The sequence below is a fragment of the Stegostoma tigrinum genome, chromosome 46 (genome assembly GCF_030684315.1).
Source record: "Stegostoma tigrinum isolate sSteTig4 chromosome 46, sSteTig4.hap1, whole genome shotgun sequence".
Lineage (NCBI taxonomy): Eukaryota > Metazoa > Chordata > Chondrichthyes > Orectolobiformes > Stegostomatidae > Stegostoma > Stegostoma tigrinum.
Genome location: NC_081399.1, coordinates 2,790,557 through 2,815,432, shown reverse-complemented (window position 1 = coordinate 2,815,432; position 24,876 = coordinate 2,790,557). Strand labels below are relative to the sequence as shown.

General features: G+C 44.5%; 1 protein-coding gene across 2 annotated transcripts in view; it reads left to right on the top strand.

Moving 5' to 3' along the window:
- Positions 1–24,876, top strand: part of zfp91 (ZFP91 zinc finger protein, atypical E3 ubiquitin ligase) — a 51,874-nt gene that overhangs the window by 13,745 nt on the left and 13,253 nt on the right. Inside the window, exons 3-7 of one of the 2 annotated variants that reach the window (XM_048525390.2) lie at positions 5,804–5,835; positions 9,889–10,425; positions 17,017–17,349; positions 23,061–23,118; positions 23,749–23,841. In XM_048525390.2, the coding sequence (XP_048381347.2) occupies positions 5,804–5,835; positions 9,889–10,425; positions 17,017–17,349; positions 23,061–23,118; positions 23,749–23,841 (1,053 nt within the window). The remainder of the gene's footprint in view (positions 1–5,803; positions 5,836–9,888; positions 10,426–17,016; positions 17,350–23,060; positions 23,119–23,748; positions 23,842–24,876) is intronic. The other variant, XM_048525391.2, reaches the window with a different exon arrangement.

Sequence of the window (24,876 nt, the reverse complement as noted above, 5' to 3'; positions counted from 1 at the left end):
CTTTACAGGACAAGTCCTTCATCCCCTGGATCATTCTTGTGAACCTACTGGGGAATACCTCCAATGCCAGCACATCCCTCCTTAGATATGAGGCCCAATACTGCTTTCGATACTCAAAATGCTGTATGACCATAGCCTTATATAGCCTCAGCAGTACATCCTGCTCTTGTATTCTTGCCCCCTCAAAATGAAAGCTGAAACTGCATCTGCATCTTAAATAAATCTGCAAGTTAACCTTAAGAGAATCCTGAACTCTGATTCGAAGCCCCTTTTGTGCTTCAGATTTCAGAAGCCTTTCCCCAGTTAGAACATAGCCCGTGCCTCTGTTCTTTCTACCAACTACATAACCTGGTATTTTCCCACATTGTATTCCATCAGCTGATTCTTTGCCAGTATCCTAACCTGTCTTGGTCCTTCTGCAGCCTCCCTTCTCCCACAACACCCATCTGTCTCTCCACCTACATTTGGGTCATCTACAGACTTAGCAACAATGCCCTCAGTTTCTTCATCCAGTTTTTGAAAGTATAATGTGAGTAGTTGTGGTGCCGAGACTGACCACTGTGTGACTCCAGTCACCGGCTGGCATCCTGACGCATATGAGTTCCTAAATCAAATGGCAAAGTAATCTGTGGATTTGAGGGAAATACTTTTACGCAGAAAATTACAATCTGGGAAGCATTATGTGAGTTATGTTTGGTGAGAGAGAAATGTGAATTTTTCTAAAAGTAAATTAATAAATACTTGAACAGCAAACTAAATACATGGATTATGGAGGAGGGATATGGTGTTAAGTAGAAATTGAACAGTTTCAGACACAGTCTGCGTGCACACTTTCTAGCTTGAGTTATATTTCAACCAAACATGCACCATAAACTTCAAACCAGCGTCTGCAGGAAAACAACACATACGGACCAAATACTGAACCACAGGAGCAACCATCCCAACACCCACAAACAAAGCTGCATTAGAACATTATTCCAACGAGCCACCACACACTGTAGCACAGAGGAACTACGAAGAGCAGAAGAAAATCACCTATACAGCGTATTCAAAAAGAATGGGTACCCTATGAACATAGTCCGCCGATTCCTCAGCAACAAACCCAAACAAACAGACAAAACGGGCCCAGAACCCATAACCACACTCCCCTACATCAAAGACATTTCCGAAATGACTGCCAGACTACTTGGACCTCTTGGCATCAGGATAGCCCACGAACCCACCAACACACTAAAACAGCAGCTAATGAACTTAAAAGACCCTATACAGACGAGAAGCAAAACGTCTACAAAATACCTTGCAAGAACTGTGACAAACACTACATTGGACAAACAGGCAGAAAGCTGGCCACCAGGATACATGAATATCAACTAGCCACAAAACGACATGACCCACTATCACTCGTATCCTTACATACAGATGAGGAAGGACACCACTTTGATTGGGACAACACATCCATCCGAGGACAAGCCAAACAGAGACATGCACGAGAATTCCTACAAGCATGGCATTCCAACCGGAACTGCATCAACAAACACGTTGATGTGGAGCCAATCTACCATCCCCTGAGAAAAAGAACAGGAAATGACATCACCAACCCAAGGAAACCTAAACAGATAAATAGAAAGTGGGACATAACACTAGCGCTTCATCAGAGGCTCACTGATGATGTTACCTAGAATGGTGACAAACGTCTGAAAACTAACCTTCTAGCTCAGCGAGCAAACTCACATCCAGAACCTTAATCTGAGCTACAAATCTTCTCAAAACTCGCATTCACCATAAAAGCCAGCTGACTCCTTGTTGACTCTTCACAAAAGTATGAGCAAGTTATTTTTGATCACCCTTTGAGCTGCGTTACTGCACACCTCTCTAGCAGATGGGTCGGGAGCCCAGACCTCTAACCCAGAGACCACTGCACCATTTCACAAAACTGTTTGCCTTTTCTTCAACTTCTAAGTATTAAGTGTTCTGTTACCTGAATTAGATGGTAACAGAAGGGGAACAGGAGTAATTGGACCTGTGCTGGCTTTTTGAAAGAGTTATCCATTGGGCTGAACAGTTCCTTTGCAGTTTAGTTCTAAGAAAGCTCCAATACTAGGGGTGAGCCACTCTGAACAAGAACCTTGTGTCTTTAAATGTGGTAAGGAGCAGCAGACCTTACAATAAACAATAGAAAGCTTGTTAAAGGAGACCAAAACACTAGTGTCAGGAAGCGGCAATCTCCATCCAGCGAGCTGACAATAGAGGCACTGTTTCTTTAAAGGAGAATTGAAAGCTGAGATTCCAGGAAGTAATGGGATCCTATGTGGGATAACAAAAGTGCTAGTGTTCCTTAAATAACCGATTGTACAAGGGAGATAAAAGGGACCACTTGTTTGTCTGATCCGGGAGCCCAGTGTTCTGACTGGATGGCGAGAGAACGGATCGGTAAGTTTCGCTCGATATACTCAAACTCAGCAAAAATCATTGCCTTTTTCCTAACTGGCACTGGAACCCAGTCACACAGCACTTGGTCACTTAACTACATTGAACATAAGAACCAGGAGGAGGCCATCTGGCCCTTCGAGCCAGCTCTGCCATTCAATAAGATCATGGATGAGCTTTCCATGGCGTCAGCTCCACTTACCCACTCTCTCACCATAACCCTTAATTCCTTTACTGTTCAAAAAATTATCTACCTTAGCTTTAAAAACATTCAATGAGGAAGCCTCAGCAACTTCACTGGACATGGAATTCCACAGATTCACAACCCTGTGGGTGAAGTTCCTCCACAATTCAGTCCTAAATTTGCTCCCCCTAAATTTGAGGCCATGCTGTCTTGTTCTATTTTTACCCACCAGTGGAAACATCCTGCTTCCATCTTACCTGTTCCCTTCCTAATTTTATATGTGTCTAAAAGATATCCCTCATTCTTTTAATTTCTAATGAATATGATGCCAGTCTACTCAGTATCTCCTCATAAGCCAATCCTGTCAACTCTGGAATCTCCTTTGCACCCTGTCCAGCATGTCAGTATGTTCTTTCTCAAGTGAGGAGACCAAAATTGTGCGCAGTACGCTAAGTGTGGCCTCACCAGCTGTAACATACCTCCCTGCTTTAAACTCAATCCCTCTAGTAATGAAGGACAAAATTCCATTTGCTGCCTTAATTACCTATTGCACGTGCAGACCAACTTTCTGTGATTCATGCACAAGGACACCCAGGTCCCTCTGCATAGCAGCACACTGCAATTTCTTACATTTCAAATAGTAGTCCTTTTTATTGCTATTCCTACCAAAATGAATGATTTCACGTTTATCAACATTGCCCACTCACTTAAACTGTCTATATCCAACTGCCAGCTTTGAGTCCTCTGCACACTTTGCTCTGCCACATGTCTTTGTGTCTTCTGCAAAATTTGACACACGACACATAGCCCCCAATCCAAATCATCTACGTAAAATGTAAACAATTGCAGTCCCAACACTGATCCCTGGGGCACCCCACTAGTCACTGCCAACTGGAAAAGCGCTCATTTATCCCCACACTTAGCTTCCTGTTAGTTAACTAATCCTAACTACCTATGCTAATATGTTGCTTGTAATGTCCTGCACCTTTTTATCTTACGCAAAAGTCTTTTGTGTAGCACATTGTTGAATGGTTTTTGGAAGTCTCGATACACCACATCTACTGAGCCTCTTTTGTCCACTGCACTCGTAATATCCTCATAGAATTCCGGTAAAATAGTTAAACGTGAGCTGCCCTTAATGAACCCATGCTGTGCCTGCCCAAAGGGATCATTTCTGTGGCGATGTCTTGCTATTTCTACCTTGATAGATTCAAGCATTTTCCCCACTACAGAAGTTAAGCAAACAGACTTATAATTCCCTATCTTTTGTGTCCCTCCTTTCTTAAGCAGTAGAGTTTCTTAAAGGTGGTTTGGACAAGTTATGTTACTGTGTTCCATGTGTACAGTCAAGCATTTGTCCTGTTTGCGGAGCCACGTTGTGTGATGTAGGCCCTCACTGTACTGGGAGCCACAGTAAAATGAGAAGGTGAGGTTGTAGTACAGTTTTAACGTTGTGATTCTCAGGTGGTTTCAGGAGCAGAGATATCTGTGTGCGCACATTGAAGGATAGTGAGTCAAGTTTGTGAGGCCTTTTGCAAAGCCGGCAGGATCATCAATGCTTTGTAGCAAACAGGTTCGCATTGAGCTCTTGCGTGCCATTGGTTCTGCCTCACAAGGGATGCAGACGAGCTTCACTACTATGGTACTGAAGGTGAGGAGTTCCCGTTCTGAGGCAGCAATGCAATGGTTGATCCCAGTGAAGCAGAGAGGGTTTTTACAATGTAGATGCTGGGAGACGTGTTTCCTCAGGATGAAGTGAGAAATCTGGGAACAGAATAGTATGTCTGATAGGGCAAAGATCAATAAAAACTCTTGACTCTCGGAGGTTGGTGAATCTTTGGAATTCTTCACTCCAGAGAACTTTGCATGCTCACTTGTCCAGAATTTATAGTTTTTTTTTAAAAAAACTATCTATTTCCTAATCAGTCTATTCAGAGATGTTATTACACAACACTGGAGCAGGTAGGACTTGAACATTGGTCTCCTGATGCAAGACTTCCCCAACTTACAGATTTTTAAACTTCAGAAGATACAGGGGTTCGGTGAACCTGAGGTTGCAGTTCAGCAGTAATCTTATTAGAAGGCAGCATATGTTTGTGGGCCCATAACCCCTTCTCCTACCATTTAAAATTCCCTGAGGGAACTCGAAATTGAGATGTCTCTTCAATGTGCTCAAAATTATCAAGCATGTCAAAAAAAAGTAGGTAGAAAGCAGTTTGTTCCTTTGCGCAAGCAATGGAAATGACTGGACCTTCACTGAAACTCAATGACAGAAATTTGGTGGGAGAGTTTTCCTTTTCACTTATGATTTGAAGTGGGCTTTGTGCATGAGCGGTGGCAACAAATTCGTTATCAGCATTCTACGTGCAGTTAGATATATCCATGAATGAGTAAATGCAGACCTGCGGGATGGGAAAAGCAAGGCAGTGAGACAAATTGTGGAGGGGTTGAATGACCACTTAGAGTGTTAAACAGTAAGCAAAATCTCTTTATATTCTCATTATGTTCTAACACCTATTGCCTTGAACGTTTGAATTCTGCTCTTGCCTGAGTTCATTTTTGCTGCTACAGCTCGATATCCAAATGTTTTTACCGAAGATTTGCATCGTTAAGCGCCTTGCGGCGTTCTTTTTAATGTCAAAGGGCGCTGTGTAAATGCAAGTTATTTATTGTCACAGAAAATGCTGGAAATAATCAGCAGGTCTGGCAGCTTCAGTGGAGAGAGAAACCAAGTTAATGTTTCAGGTTAGTAACCTTTCATCAGAACTTGTTAGGCTATTGACTGGAAATGTGACCTCTGTTTCTCTCTTCCCCACCCTACCTCCGCTCACCTCTGTTTTGTCCCCCTCCTCTTCCCTCCGCACTGACCCTCTCTATTCCCCCCCCTCAGTCTCTCCCCACCACCCCCCAGCATTCCCCTCTTGCCCCCTTTCTCTTCCCCCTCCCTACCCTCTCTCTGTCCCGCTTCCCTCCGCGACCCGCCATGGCCTCGCTGCAACCCCCACCCTCTCTCTTTCCTTCTCTTCTCCTGTCGACCCCTGCTGCAGATGCCCTGCCCAATCTGATTGTTTCCAGCATTTTGTTTTTCATTTCGGATTTCCAAAGTCCTACGGTGTTTTTTCTCCTTTTGTTGTGAATGACGCCTGATGGTTGTCCCACCTGTTGTCACTCTGTTCTTTGCTCTTGTTACAGAGATCTGCAGCGATTCAGTACAACTCACAGAGGTAAGTCGATTTCGTGTTTCATTCATTACACCCTTCCCGTCAGCTCCTGCAACCACAGGCTCCAACCTCTTATCAGGTTAATGCCATGTTCAGGGTAGAGGAGCAGGTCCAGTTGGGCATTTAATTTGACTTGTTGTGCTGAACCTGACAGAGCCCCAGAAAGCCCCCGAGGTTCCAGAGAGCGAGGGTCATTTAGGATGGTGCTCCAGCAAGTTGCATTGATCGCCGAGATTTGCAAGCAGTTGTTCCATAGTTTGAACTCCGCAACCGCATTGGCCTGCACTGGCTGTGTGCGTATGTGTGGGATGAATTGGAATGCTAGAAATAATAAGGCAACTTAATCTAAACAGTAAAATGTAAAAGGAAGTGGGGCGTGGGGTGCAGAGATGTCTGAGGGCTTGCATGCACTAATCCACAAAGCTGAAGGTCAAGCTGAGCAGAGACAGTACTGCCATTAGCAAAACTGCTGGAATGACCAGTCCAAAGGCTTCAGTGTCACTGTTTTCCAAATCCTACCCAGCAGCTCATGACACTTGATTTAATTAGAATTGAAAGCAGGTCACTGTCCAGAAAACTCATAGTCAGCTTCAAATCAAAAGAGAGTTTGTTTGACTAATGCTGTTTGCGGGAAGATTTCCTTACCTTTTCTTGCCTACATGTGACTCCAGACCCACAGCGTGGTTAATTCTCTCTTGCCCTCTGAAATGGCCTGGGGGAGTGGGGGGTGGGGTCACTCAATTCATGAATGTGATTCATGTTCATCTTCTCGAGCACCCAGGAACCAGCAGTGTTGCTAGGTGGAGCCTAGTTTTCTTGAGAGGATGTGGAGGGGGCTTCTGGTGAAATGCACAGGGTCTTGGACGTTGAACACAAGGAAAAGGAAGCTGTGCTAAGCCAATATAAATCATTTGGATAGATTTCATGCCATCTTTCCTGACCTGGAACTTGAGAGATAATATCAAAACCTGAACAAGCGTAAGAAGAATGGAACCCGATGAGGGGGTTTCAGTTATTTGGGGAGACTGGAGAAGCCGAGTTCTTCATCTTGGAACGTTGGAGGCTACAAGAGATTCTAGGCATTGTTAATATTGAGGGACTCTCAATGGGTCAATAGAAAGAAACTACTTCCACTGACATGAGAGTGGACATAGAAATATGGTCATTGATCAGAATAAGAAGTGACAGGGAGATGCCTGTTAACCATGCCTGTGGTGGATTGGACTGGGTTGGGCCAGGTCAAAAATCACACAACACCAGGTTATAGTCCGACAGGCTTATTTGAAAACACTAGCTTTGGGGGCATTGCTCCTTCATCTTGACGCCTCTCACACGCACCTGATGTAGGAGAACTAGTGGTTTCAAATAAACCTGTTAGACTATAACCTGGTCAGAGATAATGGGAACTGCAGATGCTGGAGAATCCAAGATAAAGTGTGGGGCTGGATGAGCACAGCAGGCCAAGCAGCATCTTAGGAGCACAAAAGCTTTTGTGCTCTTAAGATGCTGCTTGGCCTGCTTTGTTCATCCAGCCTCACACTTTGTTATCTTAGACTATAACCTGGTGTTGTGCTTTTTGACTGTTTCTGTTAACAATATGGTTACTGAGTTGGAATGCATGCCTTAAAGGCTACGAGAAGCAGGATTAAGTGTCCCTGTTCTAAAGGGATGTGGATGAATATGTAAGAGGAAAAATATGTAGGGCTTGAATGGAAGAGTGGCATTTGGGGCTTTATTGGACATTTCTTTCATGGAGCCAGCACATGTGCTGAGCAGCTCCCGTTCATGTTGTATACTTTAAAGCCAGTGCTACTCTTGAAACGCTTTCCCCTCTCAATTTTTTTCTTGTGTTCAACTCAACTTCTTTATGCTTAAGTATGATTGATATTTGGACAAACAGTTGATGGAAGTTGTAGGAGGAGAGGAGGTGACTGACAGTCGTGCATAGCGATGAGGTAATTTTCAGGGGAGGGATCAGGCCATGCCATGGGACTTTGCAGTGTCCTGTTTCCTGTCTTCTGCCAGTGTTGGCAGGGATGGGGGTCATGGTTGTTGTTGGTTTGTTCTATCTTTTGCGGCTGGCCACAGCTGCTATTGTCCAGCTGTGGTGCTGGGGCCCGGAGAGCTCATTTTCCATCCCCCTCCAGTGACTCCATCCATTGCTCGTACACCTCATCACGCTGTTGACATTGTCACCACTCACTGGCACAGCCACTCAGCTGGCGAGCGCCATCATGAAGGCACTGATTGTTGTGTTCGGTCTTGTGTTTTGCTGCTGTTGTTGGTTGTTGTACTCATTCAAGGATAGCTTGAATCTGTGCTGGAGTGTGCATGGGTTGTGGACCTTCGGGGAGGGGTGTTTTGGGAGGCAGGAAAGAGAAGGGATTGAAAGGCTGAGTGCTCCTTAATGTGGACCCAGATTGGGAATCCGGTGTCTCGTCCTCATCCATGCACACTCAAATACAGCTTCAGTTGTCTTTTTAGAGGTGGTGGATTATAGTGCTGGAGAATGGAACTCTGTTCAGTCTTAATTTTTTTATCCTGTGCAGTTCTTGAGCATTTTATTTGTCTCGCTTTAATTAAGGTTTCACTGGGACACTTGGAAATGGGAGGGTAATTCCTTGTGCCTGGTCCTTTTTTTTTGTCAGAATATTTGCTTCCTATTTTGTAATGTGCTCCTGTTCTCCATCATGTGTCAGAATTCTTTTCAGCAGCCTTCTGATGGCTCCCCATGTTGTGCAGCTCTGTCTGTTCTGTCCCCAAAGTTCCTGGGAGTGACACAGAGCTTTGCTCATGTGTCCATTCTCTGCACAATCAAGCCTGAGCCAGATTGCAGAATCGAGGAGCATAGCAGTTCTGTGACACGACCCTGGCAGAGCTCCCCGATTCACTTTCCTTCTTTGGAAGGGGCAGAGGGAGAGAGTCTCAGGGTGTCAGCAACGCAAGGTGCCACATGTGATCTGGTGTGATACCATCAATCTGGGAGCCTGGGGCAGTCATTGACTCTTCCTGCCCCTGGAAAGGGTCAGTGGGCTGACATTGCTGGACTTATGTGCTCTGAGCCTGCCCAGCATACCTTCTACTCTGAATTATAGTCCATTGCTGGGCGGTGGTGGGAAAATCAATTAGCAGTGATGCTTTTCATCACTGAATCTGTCAGGTAGCAGAGAATTGTCAGAAGCAGGAGCTCTCTCAAAAAAAGTGCAATTTTGGGGAACTGAAGACTGTGTGCAGCTGGAGCTGTAGCCACTGGAGGGGTCTGCTGGGGGTAGAAGAATCGCGTGAGGTGCAGTACATAACAAAGCCAGGGTGGAAATGAGGTGGGGTGAGTGGGGCAATGGGGCCAGAATAGGAGCATCAGGGGCCCACGGTGAGTGTGGATATACTGTACACAGCAGGAGCCTGTGGATCAGGTCAGATTTCAGGGCAGTGAGCTGGTAATTGGCCGCCAAAGGATCTGGCAGATGGGTGAGGAAGATATGTGATGCTGGCATGGAAATTGCTGCATCCCGTGTTGAGAGCTCGCGCCCTGTCGTAGAGCCTCACTGGGAGCACTATTATAAGGCAAAAGGGAAATTGACAGATTACTGGAAGGGAAGCAGGAAACTTGGTTAAAGCGTTAGGTCTTAAGATGAGACTGAAATGAAATTAGTGAGGTTCGTTCAGGGAATTCCTGAGTTTTGGATATTGGCAGGTTATTAAGCCATTGGGCAGAGATTAGAGGGGTTCAGGACTGGACGTATTCTGTATAAGGTAGGAGGGGCAGGAGAGACATTGGTGGATGAGTTAGTCCCTCTTTTGGGTTTTACATGGTTCCTGGTGGAGCCCATTGGCTGAGGGTCTGGATGTTGAAGTCCTCCTGTGCCTGCTGGATGGAACATTACTGGGATTGATGGTATCACATCAGATACTGCCCCTCAGGAAGCTGGCATTTCCCGGTGGTTTGGGGGGGGGGGGGGGGAGAAGAGAGTGGATGTGTGGGGGGGGAGGGCACACACACCCACCCCCCCCAAGAGTGCCGGGGCGGTGACCTCGAGTTCTTGTTCTCCTCCGCAGAAAACGGTGAGGGTCCGATGTGCCGGCTGGACCTGCGTACCTGCAGCGAGGCCCTGGGGGAACTGGTGGGCTGGGCACACAGCCATTGCCGGGGCTGCCCCCACCTGCCCAGCCTGAGGTACCTGCCAGCCAGTGGCACTGCCCCTGCCGTGACTACCTGGGCCTGCAGGGCTGGCCACACCTACCGCTGGCGAGCGGCAGGGCACCACCCGCGACGGAGGAGGCACCAGCGGCACCACCGCCAGGTCATGGAGGCCACAGGATCCCCAGTGCCGGTGATGACCTCGGATTCCCAGGAGGAGGCGGAAGGTGGCCCAAGTCAGGACCTAGAGACGGAGCGTGGCCTGGACTCTGAGGAGGCAGAGGGACAGAGCGATGGGGGCCCTGAGACCCACTCCGTTGCCTCCCTGCGGATTGTGGAGTGTGAGTTGGAGGAGCAGGCCGCTGGAAGCAGAGGACCCAGGCCTGGCTGGAAGGTGATCCCATGTAAAGATGAGCATTCGGACGAAGAGGTTCCCAATGAAGGACTTGATCCAAGTACGTTTCCAGATCACTTGTCCCCTCCACCACCCTTCCTCATTCCCCCGCCCACCCAGCGCAGGCCAAGTTACAATTTATGCGAGAGTGTGGAATCCCTTCCCCACCCATTTTTTTCAAACGACTTATCCTCAGGCTCCATTTAGCTACCTTTTTAGTTCTTTTGAGAAGTCCAGTTTAAAACCAACCAACAGCCAAGCTTTCGTCTTAAACAGGATCAAAGGCTAGTTCACTGCATAGCTGCTGCATGAAGTCACTAAGTCATATTTATTAACTAAGAGTACTGACAAGCTTGAAAGTAAGTACAGATTAAAAACCGTTTTTAAAAATGGAAGTTAGGTCTGTCTGTTGCAGGCCTGGCTTACTTGAAGATTTCTTTCCAAGTAGAATGGATTGAAATTTTGAAGCCACAATTCTGCAGTTGCAATGGCTTTTGCAGTGCAGTGATTGAAGTTTTCTCCCACATCTGAACTGATCAGAACAGGTTCTGGGAGGGAGTGAGGAATCCCTTTATGTTGTTTTTAGGGCACTGTAGGGCTTTGCCTTTGGAGCCTGGTTCAGCACAATGGTCCGTAATTTGTTTGCTTCACTCTGAAAATGTCCCTTTCATCTGTCTTAGTTGGCCAGAATTTATGAAGAAGGGTCACTGAAACTGGAACATTAACTCTGCTTTCTCTCCACAGATGTTTCCAGACCTGCTGAGTTTTTCCAGCCGTTTCTGATTTGGATGTCTGTGCAGTCTTCTGTTCTGTTCAGAAATCTGAATTGTCTCACTTCCTTGTCTAATGGATAATGGAATTCTAAATTTTTCCTTTTGTGAATGATGCTTCAAGAGCACATCAGTCTGACTTTTTTTGGCTGTAGTGAATGAGCAAGAGCAGTCACATGAATTTTGGAAATCTTCTCCTAAGATGTTACTTCAGTTTTAAAGTCAGATTAGCCACCATTTTTAAACAAAATATATACCACAATTGTTCAGCCCTGATAACCCTACCTGCAAAACTTGTGCTGTTTGCAGCGATAATCGTGAAACTCTTGGGTCCCAGCAGTGGGAATAATGCAAGAAAGTGATGAGAGGTGTTATGAGATCATCCATAATCTCACTGAATGGCAGAACAAACTCTCTAGGCTAAATGGTCTACTTGTGCAGCTATGTCTTTTAGTCTAAGTTCAGAAGGATGTAGATAGTTTCATAGCACAGTAAGACAAATGGCGAGTTAAATTTAATTCAGAAAAGTACAAAATGATTCATTGTGTGGGAAAGATAAAACGTAAAGTTCTAATATATGTGCAAAAACCATTGAGGGTATCAAGATAGCTGCTACTGAGTATAGCCCAAAAGCAAGGTGTTCAACCGATATAAAACAGCGGTTTGGTTTTATCTGAAGTATTGCGTCCTTTCGTTGGCTGGGAATAATGTGAAGGCTTTAGAGAGATGCCAAACAGATTCACAAGAACGGTTTCAGAGGCGAAGAACTTCGATCACAAAGGAGAAGTTAGGACTGTTCTCCTTCAGGAATAAGTGGTTGAGAAGACATTTGATGAGAGGCATTCAAAATCTTGAGTGGTCTGGACAGATTAGATAAGGAGAAAATGTTCCTAGTGGCAGTAGAATGGAAAATCTGAGGGCACCAATTTAAGGTCATTGGTAAAAGATGCAGTCGGGATGTGAAGAGAGCTTTTTCATGCAGCCAGTGGCTTTGAGCTTGTTGGAGGCAGGTTCAGATGAGGAACTAAGAGGGAACTGGATTACTATCTGTAAAAAGAGGGCATGGTTAGTCAGTTTGCAGATGAAACCAAAATTGGTCATGTAGTGGACAGCCAAGAGGTTATCTCAGAGTACAGCGGGATCTTGACCAGACAGCCCAAAGGGCTAGGAAGTGGCAGATTGAATGTAATTTGGATAATTGTGAGGTACTGCATTTTGGTAAGCAAATCAAGGCAGGGATGTATGCATTTAATGGTAAGACGCTGGAAAATGTTGCTGAACAAAGAAATTTTGGAGTGCACGTTCAAAGTTCCTTGAAAGTAGAGCTGCAGGTAGTTACGATAGTGAAGAAGACATTTGATATACTTGCCTTAACTGGTAAGTGCAAAGAGTAATAAAAGTTGGGAGGTCACTTTGCAGCTGTTTAGGACACTGGTTAGACCACTTTTTGAATACTGCATTCAATTCTGGCCTCCCTGCTGTAGGAAGGATGTGGTGAAACTTGAAAGGTTTCAGAAAAGATTTACAAGTATGTTGGCAGGGATGGAGGGTTTGACTTATAGAGAGAGGTTGAATAGACTGAGGGTATTTTCTGTGGGGCATGTATAGGATGAATGGTCAAGGTCTTTTCCAAAGGTAGGGGAGTCCAAAACTAGAGGGCACAGATTTAAGGTGAGAGGGAAACTATTTAAAAGTAACCTAAGCAGCACCTTTTTAACACAGGGTAGTAAGTGTATGAAATGAGGTACCGGAGGAAGTGGTGGAGGCTGATATGATTAAAGCATTTATCTGGATGGGTATTTGAATAGGAAGGGTTTAAAAGGCTATGAGCTAAATGCTTGCAAATGGGACTAGATTAATTTAGGATATCTGGTCAGCATGGACAATTTGGACTGAAGGGTCTTTTTCCATGCTGTACAGCTCTGTGAACCTCTGCAACTCTAGAGGAAGGAGAGCTATTAGGAGGAGCTAGGTGAATGCTGCTTGGTAAGTTGCTCCTTCGGAGATCTAATGCAGTCTTGAAGCAGCAATTCAACCTCCTGTGCTGTAACCATTATGATGTGGCTCATCTGAACTTTCCTGTCCTGACAGATTAAGATAGTATATTGTGCAAAGATCGGTGGCATAAAATGTAAATCACGAGGAATAACGTTAGAGTACAATAAAAAAAGCTAGCCTGAAATATAAAAACAGAACGGTAGAACCCCTACGGTGTGGAAACAGACCATTCTGTTAGTTCAGTCCACACTGACTGTGAGTTGGGCATCCCACCCAGACCTCCCTCTGTAACCCTGCATTTCCTGTGGCTAATACGCCTCACCTGCACGTCCTTGGACACTGGACAATTTAGCATGGACAGTCCACCTGACCTACACAACTTTCGATTGTGGGAGTAAATGATTGAACCCAGAGGAAGCTCAAGTTGATACAGGGAGAATGTGCAAACTCCACACACTTTCATCTGAGTGGAATTGAACTTGGGGCCCCTGGCACTGAGAGGCAGCAGTGCTAAACACTGAGTAACCATGCAGCCCTGTTGGATGGTAAGAGTTTCCTATAAATATTAAAGGAAAGTGTCAGTTCCAAAGATAGACGCTGAGACTTAATGGAAAATAAGAAAATGGCAGAAGAATGGGACGGGTATTTTATATCGGTCTTCATTATAAAAGCATCCCAGAAGCAGCAAAAACCCAGAAAGAACTGGGGGTGAATTAAGGTCACCAAAGACTATCACTGGGCAAATTGCTAGAAGCGAGAGCTGATGAGTGCCTGGATTCTAATGAGCTTCATCCTCGGGTCTCAAAAGAAGTGATTAGTGAGACTGTTGGTGCATTGGCTTTAATTTTCCAAGCTCCCTTATTACTGGAATGGTCCCATTAGCTTGGAAGATAGCAAATGCAGCCCTTTGAATCAAAAAGTGAGGGAAACAGAAAGCAGGAACTATAGGTCAGTAACTTTAACATCTATCAGAGGGAAATTGTTGAAAACAGTTCTGAAATGAGTTATGGCAGGGCACTTGGATAATTTGAATAATGCAATCAGGCAGAGTCAATGTGACTCTCTGAAATGGAAATCATGTTTGATCATTCTTTGGAAAGGACCTGTGTGCTATGGATGTACTGTGCTTAGATTTTCAGAAGGCATTTAATAACATGCCACATCTAAGGGCTGCTTTGGTGCAGTGGCAACATTCCTGTCTCTGAGGCAGAAGGCCTGGGTTCAAGTCCCACCTGCTGTTGATGTTTCATCTGAATAGCATTCCTCACCAAACTACAGGAAGGTTAGAGGAGCTTTGGGCAAGAGGCAGAAGAGTTTTACCAGGCTGTTGCTTGGATTGTTACAAAGTAGCCATAAGGAAACGTTGGACAAACTTGGATTGTTTTTGCTACAGCGTTGGAAGCTGAGGTGCGACCTGATACTATGTAAAATTGAGGGGCATGGATAGTCAGAGTCCCTTTCCCAGGTTGGAAATGTCAAATACTAGGGGGCATAGGTTTAAGGTGACGGGGGAAAAGTTTTAAGGAAGTTAGTGCTTGGATTGCACTGCTAGGGGAGATGGTAGAAGTGGCTATGATAGTAACATTAAAAAGGCATTCAGACAAACCCATGAACTGGCAAGGAATGAAGGGATTGGTCATGTGCAGGCAGATGGGAGTAGTTTGGAGTGGCATCATGGTCAGCGCAGACCTGGTGGCCTAGGACACAAGTTGTGTGTGCCAAAATGCAGCTGAGATTTGAAAGTAAGTTACGGGGAGGACATAAAGTTCCAAAATGTTTTACATGGATTTTGTAAGTGGGCAAAAGTGTGACAAATGGAGTGTAATGTCGGAAAATGTAACCGTCCAATTGGAAAACAAAATAAAAATTAACTAAATGGTGAGGGTTGCAGAGCTCTGAGATAAAAAGGGATTTGGGTGTCCTCATGTATGAATTACAGAAGATTGGTGTGAAGGTACAGCAAGTAAGTCGGAAAACTAATAGAATTGAATACAAAAGTAGAAGTGATCTGCTTCATTTATACAGGCCACCACTGAGAAATTTGTGCAACATTTAATTAAGGAATAATGTATATGTGTTAATACAAGTCTGATAAAGTTTGCCAAACTGATACCTGGAATTGTCTTAGGAGCGAAAAATTGGAGATGACTTAATGGAGGCTTCCAAAGTCATGATGTTGTCAGCGTAAATGAATACTACCTCTTATGCGAAGAACTAGAGCTTGTTGTCACCGTTTAAAAATCAGACATTGCCCATTTAATACAGAGATGAGGCACTGTTTTTCAGGGTCTTGAGTCTTTGGAGCTGCTTTCCTGAAGATGAGATGAAAGCAGAGTCCTTGAATGTTTTTAGTAAGGAGGTAGACATGTTTTGATTAGCAAAGGGGGGAGGTGGGAATATGGATTTGAGGTTACGATCCAGGGGCTGAATGGCCAACCGTGGTTTTTTTTTTAAGGTATGGTTGTACATATTTTATCTATGTGTCATTGTCTCCGGCTCAACTGGTGCAGAGGACCCATAACAAAACATCAGAGACACTATCAGTCTTTAAAAGGGAAAAAAAAATCTGTAAACCTGTCAGCAGAAATGTCCGACGGAACCTGGTAATGTGGCCAGAGGGTGGTGCAATTTCTGTTGCTTCACCTCCTGTAATGAGTGATGAATTGGAGAACAGCAGTACTGAGGCTGTTACTGCAACATTATCGGCAGTTCAGTGTAAGTCCCTGTACCTCTCAGCTGATGCAGTACTTAGCAAACGTTACAGCTCAGAAAACAACCACTCAGCCAAGTAAGTCATTGCAAGCAGTGCAGAGCGACCCAGCACGGATCTCCCTATAAAACTGACTGTTTATTCTGCTGCATCTCACTGTTTACCTTGACCTTCTCTGCACTCTGGCTCCCAGTGGGTCATGGAGAAGAACTGTCTGGCATGCCCTCGCTCATTCACACTGTCGAACACTCCCTTCTGTTTCTCTCTCCCTTTCCTTGTTTAGCATTCTTTCCTCCCCTCACAATATCTTCGTTCTTGTCTCTTTTGCACTCTCGTACACTCCTGCGTAATTTATCCGTCCATCTCCCCCTTCTCTCTGGATATATCCGCTATGGCTCAGTAGTCAGCATTCACCTCTAAACTGTGTGGTTCTGTATTCAAGTTCCACTCTGAGCTTTGAGCACAAAAGTGACTTTTGACACTGCAGAACTGTATTGCATTGTCGAAGCAGTAAACGGAGGCTTGGTCTGCCTATTTGGGTGGATATAAAATTTCTTGGCACTAGTTCAAGGAAAGCCAGCATTATCCCCAGTATCTGAGACAATACTTCTACCTCAGTCATGATTCAAAAAAAAGTATTGGACCATTAACACACCACTATTTGCGGAAACTTGCTGAGCACCTTGCCTACTTTATAGGACTTCATTAATTGTGAAAAGGCTTTGAATAGCCTGGTGAACTTAATTGCAAGTAGATTGCTTCTGTTCTTTCTCCTCTTCTTCCCTTTCCCGCCTCCACTGTCTCTCTCTCTCTCACTTGTAATTGTGCACTCTGTCAAGCAGACTCCTCTATCTCCTCCTGCTCCTCATCTGTCCATCTCACTCCTTGTCCCCATTTGCCTCCTCTCTTTTCTACTGTCTTAACAGTTTTTTTTAACCAAAGTCATGCCCCCTGTCGTGCTGGTGTTTTTGATCTTCCTCTCTTCAGATTTGTCATTTTGCATCTTTCTCTTCTGTTCTGTCACTACCATGTTCTTCCTGCTTCCTTTGCTGTCTCTTCCTCTCAGTAGCTCTATCTTCTCCCAGTTTCCCTGTCTGTGATATTTTTCCCCCTCCTCTCCGTCTTCAGTCCGTTACTCTCTGACAACCTGTCTCTTTCTCTTCGCTCATTTCAGTTGAGCCTATGCCAGACCTTCCAGTGCTGAAGACTGCCCCTGTGGTTTTGATGAAGACTAAATTGAGCCGAGGGCGATGGAGGGCCAAGAGCACGTGTGAAGAGCCAGAATCTGACCCCACGTCGGAACCCCAGTGGGAGTCCCACTACTGGGAGAAGGCCACACCCTCTGCATATACTGTCCCAGAAATCCACACACACATGGTCAACAGCCCGGAGCTGTCCAGAGAACGTCCGGCTGATACACAGCCAGATGCGGAGACAGAGACAATGCAGCTCATTTGCGAGTCGGTGCCAGACCCTGACCAGAAGGACGAGAGTATCTCCCTGGCTGGTGAGTACAGCTGGTAATGAAGGCATTTGGCACGCTTGCCTTCATTGGTCAGAGCATTGAGTATAAGAGTTGGAACGTCATGTTGTGCTGTTAATAATATTGGTTTGGGTGTACTGTGTACAGTTTTGGTCACCCCGCTATACAAAGGATGTTAAATTATTAAGTTGGAAAGAATGCAGAAAAGAATTTACTAGGGTATTACTGGGACAAGATGCTTTGAGTTATAAGGAGAGGCTGAATATACTGTGATTTTCTTTTTCACTGGAGCATAGGAGGTTGAGGTGTGACCTTATGAAGGTTTATAAAATCATGAGCGGCATAGATAAGGTGAATAGCCAAGGTCTTTTCCCTAGGGTAGGGGAGTTCAAAACTAAAAGACATAGATTTAAGGTGAGAGAGGAAGGATTTAAAAGGGTCGTGAGGTCAGCAACTTATTCCACACAGGGTAGTGTGCATATTGAATGAGCTACTAGAGGAAGTGGTAGAGGCGTTACAGTTCCAACATCCAAAAGATATTTGGGCAGGAATTTGACTGGGAAAGGTTGAGAGGGATATGGGCCAAATGCAGGCAACTGGGACTAGTTTATGTAAGTTATGGGCCAGAGGCTGGGCTGGCTCAGACTGAAGTATGCAGAACAGCAGACATTGTGCTTCACTGTAAGCAGGGATTCAGCCCTTCAAAACGTGCAGTGCAATCATGGCTGTTGTTCTACTTCACCATTTTCTTGCACTATCTTGGCATCCCTTGAATTTTTTTGAATATGTTGAGATCTGTTGAGTCTTGGCAGTTTAGAATAGATCACTTTAGTATGATTTTGGAGTCATGTAGGTTAGTCAGATATGGATACTGGTAGCAGATTCCTTAGAGAACATTAATGACTCATATTCGTAAGAAGTGGAAACAGACCTTTGGGTCCAACTTGTCCATGCCATCTAGATATCCTGGATTAATCCTGTCCAGTTTGCCAGCCTTTGATCCATATCCCTGTAAACCGTTCCTATTCATGTACCCATCCAGATGCCTTTCAAATGGAATTGTACCAGCTACCTCCACTTCCTCTAGCAGCTTGTTTCATACATCCCACCCTCTGTGTGAAAAAGTTGTCCCTTAGGTTCCTTTTAAATCTTGCCCCTCTCACCTTATGACGTCTAGTTTTGGACTCCACTGAACCGGGAAAAGACATTGGCTGTTCACTCTATCCAAGTCCTCATGATTTTATAAGCTTCTATAAGTCATCCCTCAGGCTCCAACACTCCAGGGAAAATAGCCCCAACCTATGCAGCCTCTTTCTATAACTCAAACCCTTCACCCTGGCAACATCTTTGTAAATCTGTTCTGAACCCTTTCAAGTTTTACATATTTTCTATAACTGGGAGACCAGGCTTGAACACACTGTTTCAAAAGCGGTACAGGACAAATAAATGTCCTGTACAGCTGCAACATGACCTCCCAACTCTGATGCTTAATGCACTGATCAGTAAAGGCTAACATACCAAAAGCTGTCTTCACTACCCTGTATTCCTGCGATTCCACTTGTAAGCAACTATGAACCCGCACTCCAAAGTTTCTGTTCAGCTGCACCCTCCGGGACCTTACCTTTAAGTGTATGCATCCTGCCCTGATTCGATTTTCCAAAATGCAGCATCTCACGTTTATCTAAATTAAACTCGTCTGCCACTCCTTGGCCCATTGGCCCATCTGGTCAATGCTTCATTGTACTCCGAGATAACCTTCTTGGCTCTCCACCAACCTTGTCATCTGTGAAGTTACCAGCAATACCTCCTATCCACACTCTCATCCACATTATTTATCTAATTGACAAAATCACTGGACCCAGCGCCAATCCTTGTGGTACACCACTGGTCACAGGTCTCCAGTCCAAAGACCAATCCCTCTGTCTTAATTGAGTTTTTAAACTAATCAATGATCATCATTACCATGAATGATTCTAGCTTTTGTTTCTAGATTTATCAATTAACTAGGGGAGACAATGACATAGTGGTATTGTCATTGAATTGTTAATCCAGAGACAAAAGCAAAGTTGCTCGAAAAGCTCAGTAGGTCTGGCAGCATTTGTGAAGGGAAAAAAAAACAGCAACAAACCCAAACAAACAGACAAAACGGGCCCAGAAACCATAACCACTCTCCTCTACATCAAAGACATTTCCAAAATGACTGCCAGACTACTCGGACCTCTTGGCATCAGGGTAGCCCACAAACCCACCAACACACTAAAACAGCAGCTAATGAACTTAAAATACCCTATACAGACAAGAAGCAAAACGAACGTCATCTACAAAATACCTTGCAAGAACTGTGACAAACACTACATTGGACAAACAGGCAGAAAGCTAGCCACCAGGATACATGAACATCAACTAGCCACAAAACGACATGACCCACTATCACTCGTATCCTTACATACAGATGAGGAAGGACACCACCTTAATTGGGACAACACATCCATCCGAGGACAAGCCAAACAGAGACATGCACGAGAATTCCTAGAAGCATGGCATTCCAACCGGAATTCCATCAACAAACACATTGATTTGGAGCCAATCTACCATCCTCTGAGAAAAAGAACAGGAAATGACATCACCAACCCAAGGAAACCAAAACAGATAAATAGAAAGCGGGACATAACACCAGCGCTTCATCAGAGGCTCACTGATGATGTTACCTAGAATGGTGACTAAACGTCTGAAAACTAACCTTCCAGCTCAGTGAGCAAACTCTCATCCAAAAAAAACAGTTAACATTTTGGGTCGCGTGACCCTTCCTCCACCCCGAGAAAGGGTCACCGGACCCAAAATGTTAACTATTTTTCCCTTCACAGATGCTGCCAGACCTGCTGAGCTTTTCCAGCAACTTTGTTTTTGTTCCTGATTGACAGCATCCGCAGTTCTTTTGGTTTTTATTTTGTTAATCCAGAAACCTAGATCTGAATCCCACCATGGCGGATGGTGGAATTTGAATTCATTTTTTTAACATCTGGAATTAAGACTCAAATGACGACCACAAATCCGTTGTTGATTGTTGCAAGAATCTATCTGGTTCAGTAATGTGCTTCAGGGAAGGAAATTGCCATCCTACCACACCTGGTGTAAGTGTAACTCCAGGCCAACAACAATGTGTTTGACACTTAACTGCCCTTTGGGGCACTTGGGAATGGGCATTAAATGCTGGCCTGGCCAGCAAAGCCCTCATCACATGAATGAATTTGAATTTGAATTTGAATTTGAATTTGAAAAATTCAGATCTCACAATTCTCATCAATATGCCATCATTTCCCCCGGAAATGATAACTTCTCAATTTGCTTGTTCGTGCTTGTTAATTCGATGCCGAGCTCCTCATGCTGCCTAGGCAGCAACTTTTTCATTTATGGTTGATTTCTACATGGATCATGACGATTGGATGCTTGCTATCCCAATAGACATTCCTCTCCATCATCATGTGCCAATATTCTGAACTCCGACACTGGCAGGCAGTAGAGCTTTTTGGATTCTCACTGTCCCACTACCACTTTCCCCTTCATTCGACCCACTTAAATTGCTCCCTGTACCATGGTGCTGCTCCACAATATAAGTGACTGCTGGGCATGCACATGGACTGCACTGAATTGAGGGGAATGTAGGTTAGGTTATTTTATTTTTGGATTAGGAATATTCCACGACACAACATTATGGCCCGAACGGCCTGTACTGTGCTGTACTTTTCTATGTTCTAATATAACCCTCCGTCTCATCCAGGCAAGATGCTGGGTAGCTGTAAGTGCTGGGGTTCAATTTCCTCTCGCTCTTACCTGTAATTCACAGGCACGTAATCATGGAATAAATGAGATGATGGTAACCTGAGGGTGTGTGACAGCCTTCTAGAATGCCGTGACTGGGTGACTTGTTCCCTTCCTGATGTAACATAATATTTGTAGCTCTGCTTCCAACTTAAAGTCTCTGAGCTAATGCTTCTTAAGCCATTTCTTGCAAACAGTACCCTGGGTTGCTGTGGATCCAGGAACTCCCACATGCTATACTCATGACACATCATCTCAAGTGCCAACTTTCTTCTGCTAATTATTTCTTTGATTAATTTGCAGCTCCGCTCCTCGCCTAACTCCCGCTTTCACACTCAGCAAGCTCAAGAATCACTGAGAAACCCCTGTATTTATAAGTATTTTGAATCAACTTGTTTAAACACGTTGAGACACACTTCCAGAGCATGTTGGACTTGAACTCTGACCTTCTGGCCTAGAGGAAGGGATTCTGTTGTTGTGCCACAGGACCTCTACCCCTGTATTTATATTATTTTGAAATTAGTGCTTCAACTTTGCTAAAGCAGAGAAACCTGCTTAAACTAGTTCACTGTCTTGTTAGAGCTGTTGTCAGAGAGCTTATATAACATTCTGGTTTAATCCTGGAAGAAAGTCAACATCTTTTAACAAATTTTAAACAAAAATCAGGCAAGGATTAGATTTGCCCTTGATGACACCCGACCCAATCTGGGCTTCGTACTCTCTGTGATTGCCTTACTGTTTACTTAAAAAATTTCACCAATACCAAGGCTCAGATTTCAGGAGTCACCATTGACTAGCAATGTAACTGAACTAATTGCACATTATTGATTAACTTCTCCTTTAATCCTGCTTCCAATTATTAGAAATCAATGCCGTTTGAATTTTGACCTCCGTCAAGGGACGTGGATCCTTTCTGTACAGACTTCTTATAATTTTGTATGAAACTGTTATATTTCCCCACCTCCCTTAACCTGTCGACAGCGCTGTAAATTGTTTGAATCCCTCTTGCAATATGCCTCTCCACCTATTTTTGTGCCCTGTGCCAGTTTCCTTCCTCCAAGTCATTAATATAGATTATAAACAGTTGTAGTCTCAGCACTGATGGCTGTGGACACTCAGTGGTTTCAGGTTATCAACCTGAAAAAGAGCTCCTTGTTGTTTGCTGCCCATTAGCTAATTTCATGATCCATGCCATTATCCTGCCTCTCTGTTGTGGGCTGTTACAATATGAGTTAACCTTTTGTGAAACATCTTGTCAGATTTCTTCTGGAAGTCGAAGTACAGCATGTCTGCCAGTTTCCAACAGGAAACTGTTGTCCTTACCTGGTCTGGCTGGCATGTGATTCTCAACATTGTGGTTGACATATAACTGCCCTCTGGGCAATTAGGGACGGTCACTAAATGCTCCCTAGCTAGCGATGCCCTCATCCTGTAAATGAATAAAGGAAAAACAAGATCGCAGATGTCTAGCATTCAGTTCTTTTAATTGACAGACCGGGGAACAGAAGACATCAACTTGGACTGTAGACCCTTTACAAGCCAAATAGAGCCTGAAATTTTATTGAAATGGTGCTGTTTTGCAGCTTCCAAAGTGGAAAATTAACTCACTTAACTGCTGAATTTCCTTGCATGTATCAGACTGTACTTCAGATGGAGCTATTTAAGATGGGGTTGAGTTGTCGGGTGTGAATGAAGGAGTGAGAGCAGTTAGCAGTGCAGTCATTTAGTGGGAATACTGACAAAATTGCTGCCTTTCAGCAGATTTGATGCCCAGATGTGATTGCCCAAGATGAGATGTAATGTTCCCCTGGCACGAAGACAAAGCAAATAACCTTGGTGTTATTTATTTGATTTCTTCTTATTTTCTTATTTTCCTTTTTTCCCCAGTTGACTTTTCTCCTCTTTCCTCTACCTAGGGTTAGCTGCTGCTGCTGGTCTCCCCAATTCCATCAGAGAGCCAGAATTGGAAAACAGGTAGGAGACAGCCCCTGCCCTGTCTCTTCAGTCTTCCCACTCCCCAACCCTTGAGCATTTTCCAACCAGTTCCCCTTAAATACAGCACCATGATAGACCCTCTCCCCTGAGGGTGTTGGAGATTATCTGCTGTCCGACAGTGTTCGGCTTAGGGAGATTTTGGGGTACTGAACTTGGGAGTTGGTAAAGGACGGTATGTAACAATGGTTGGAGTCATTCCCTAGTCTGATCCTGATGAGAGGTTTGGTTCCAACTGTTGTGATGGTGAAGTGGTGCATTATTTCAGGGTATGTTTGGGATAGTGGATGGCTTATTTCGGAGACGTGACCAGATATGAGATAACGGACACCATGAATTGGAGACAGAATGCTGACGTGGGGCTCACACCATGAGTGTGGGGTAACATGGGGCTTAGACTGGAGACATGGAGGATTGGGGGCTTGGATGTGAGTGTTATGAAGGGATTGGACCTGGGATGTGGGTTAGTCTAGGGGAGTGACAATGCTGGGTGGTGAATTTTGTTTTTCGTGCATTTCGATGGGAATTGATGGGCGTCATTACGGAGTTCTGCGATCGTGAGTGCAGTGGGTGTTGTTCCTACCTTTTGACTAGTGCCTCCTACTTTTACAGTGAGGAAGAGGAACCAGAGTTGGTGGAAACTGACGATGACATCCCATTCCACGATGATCCCAAAGATGAAATGTATGAGCCGTCACCACACAGGTAACCAGATCGGGCATTGGAGAGCAAAGCAAAACCCTTTAGACAACCCAGTCAGTTCCACCCACCCTGTTCCTTCTGTCTTTTGGTCTTGAATCTCAATGCTGCCTTCCAACATTCCCACAGTTGATGGGCTTGATTGGTCTGTTCCGCTCTACCTTTTCTCCACTTGGCCAATTTCATACCCCAACACACTTCTATCCAGTCCCTCCCTCCAGTCTCAGCTGCAAACTTGACACTCTGATCTCTGTGCTGCCCCTTCTGCCCCCATCCCTGATGTCATCCATTTCCTCTGCCTGTCTTTCTGCCAACCTTGCCTCCGTTACTGCCCAGTTTAGCAGCTGTTCTGCCTTATGTTAACAGCCTCCACTCTATCTCTCCTTTTTTAAATGTTTTTGTAATGGATCAGAGCAAAGTCCTCCAAGTATATCAAGGACATAACCTACACCTTAACTTCTATCTTATTTAAAAGCAAGTGTAAGGCTCCAGATGTAATTTGATTGGTCAAACTACTAGGCTTTAAGCAAACACATTTTGTTCTTGCACTCCAGTTAAAACAAAATCAAAAGATAAAGGAATTGGCATAACTTTAACTCTGAAAAGATTTAACAAAGTAAGTGTCGAGCTGGAGATACACAGCAGGCCAGCAAGCATCAGAAAAGCAGGAAAGTTGATGTTTTGGGTCAGGACTGTTCAGAAAAAAATCTTTTCTGGGGTCTTGACCCAAAATATCAAGTTTTCTGCTCCTCTGATTCCTGGCCTGTGTTTCTCCAGCTCCACGCTGTGTTATCTCTGACTCCAGTATTGCCAGTTCTTATTATCTCTCAACAAAATAATAAATTACTTTACTGGTACTCACCAACTGTTCCAATATAGGAGCATCCCACGAACACACCCTTGGCAAAGATAAATTTGGCAAAATAGATTTCCTTCACTTGTTATCTTCTCCAGTCAAGGAGAAAGGAAAAGTAGAAAGAATGAATCTAGCAGCAGAGACAGAATCCAAGCTTTTTGCAGCAGCCGCAACTCCAAAATCCC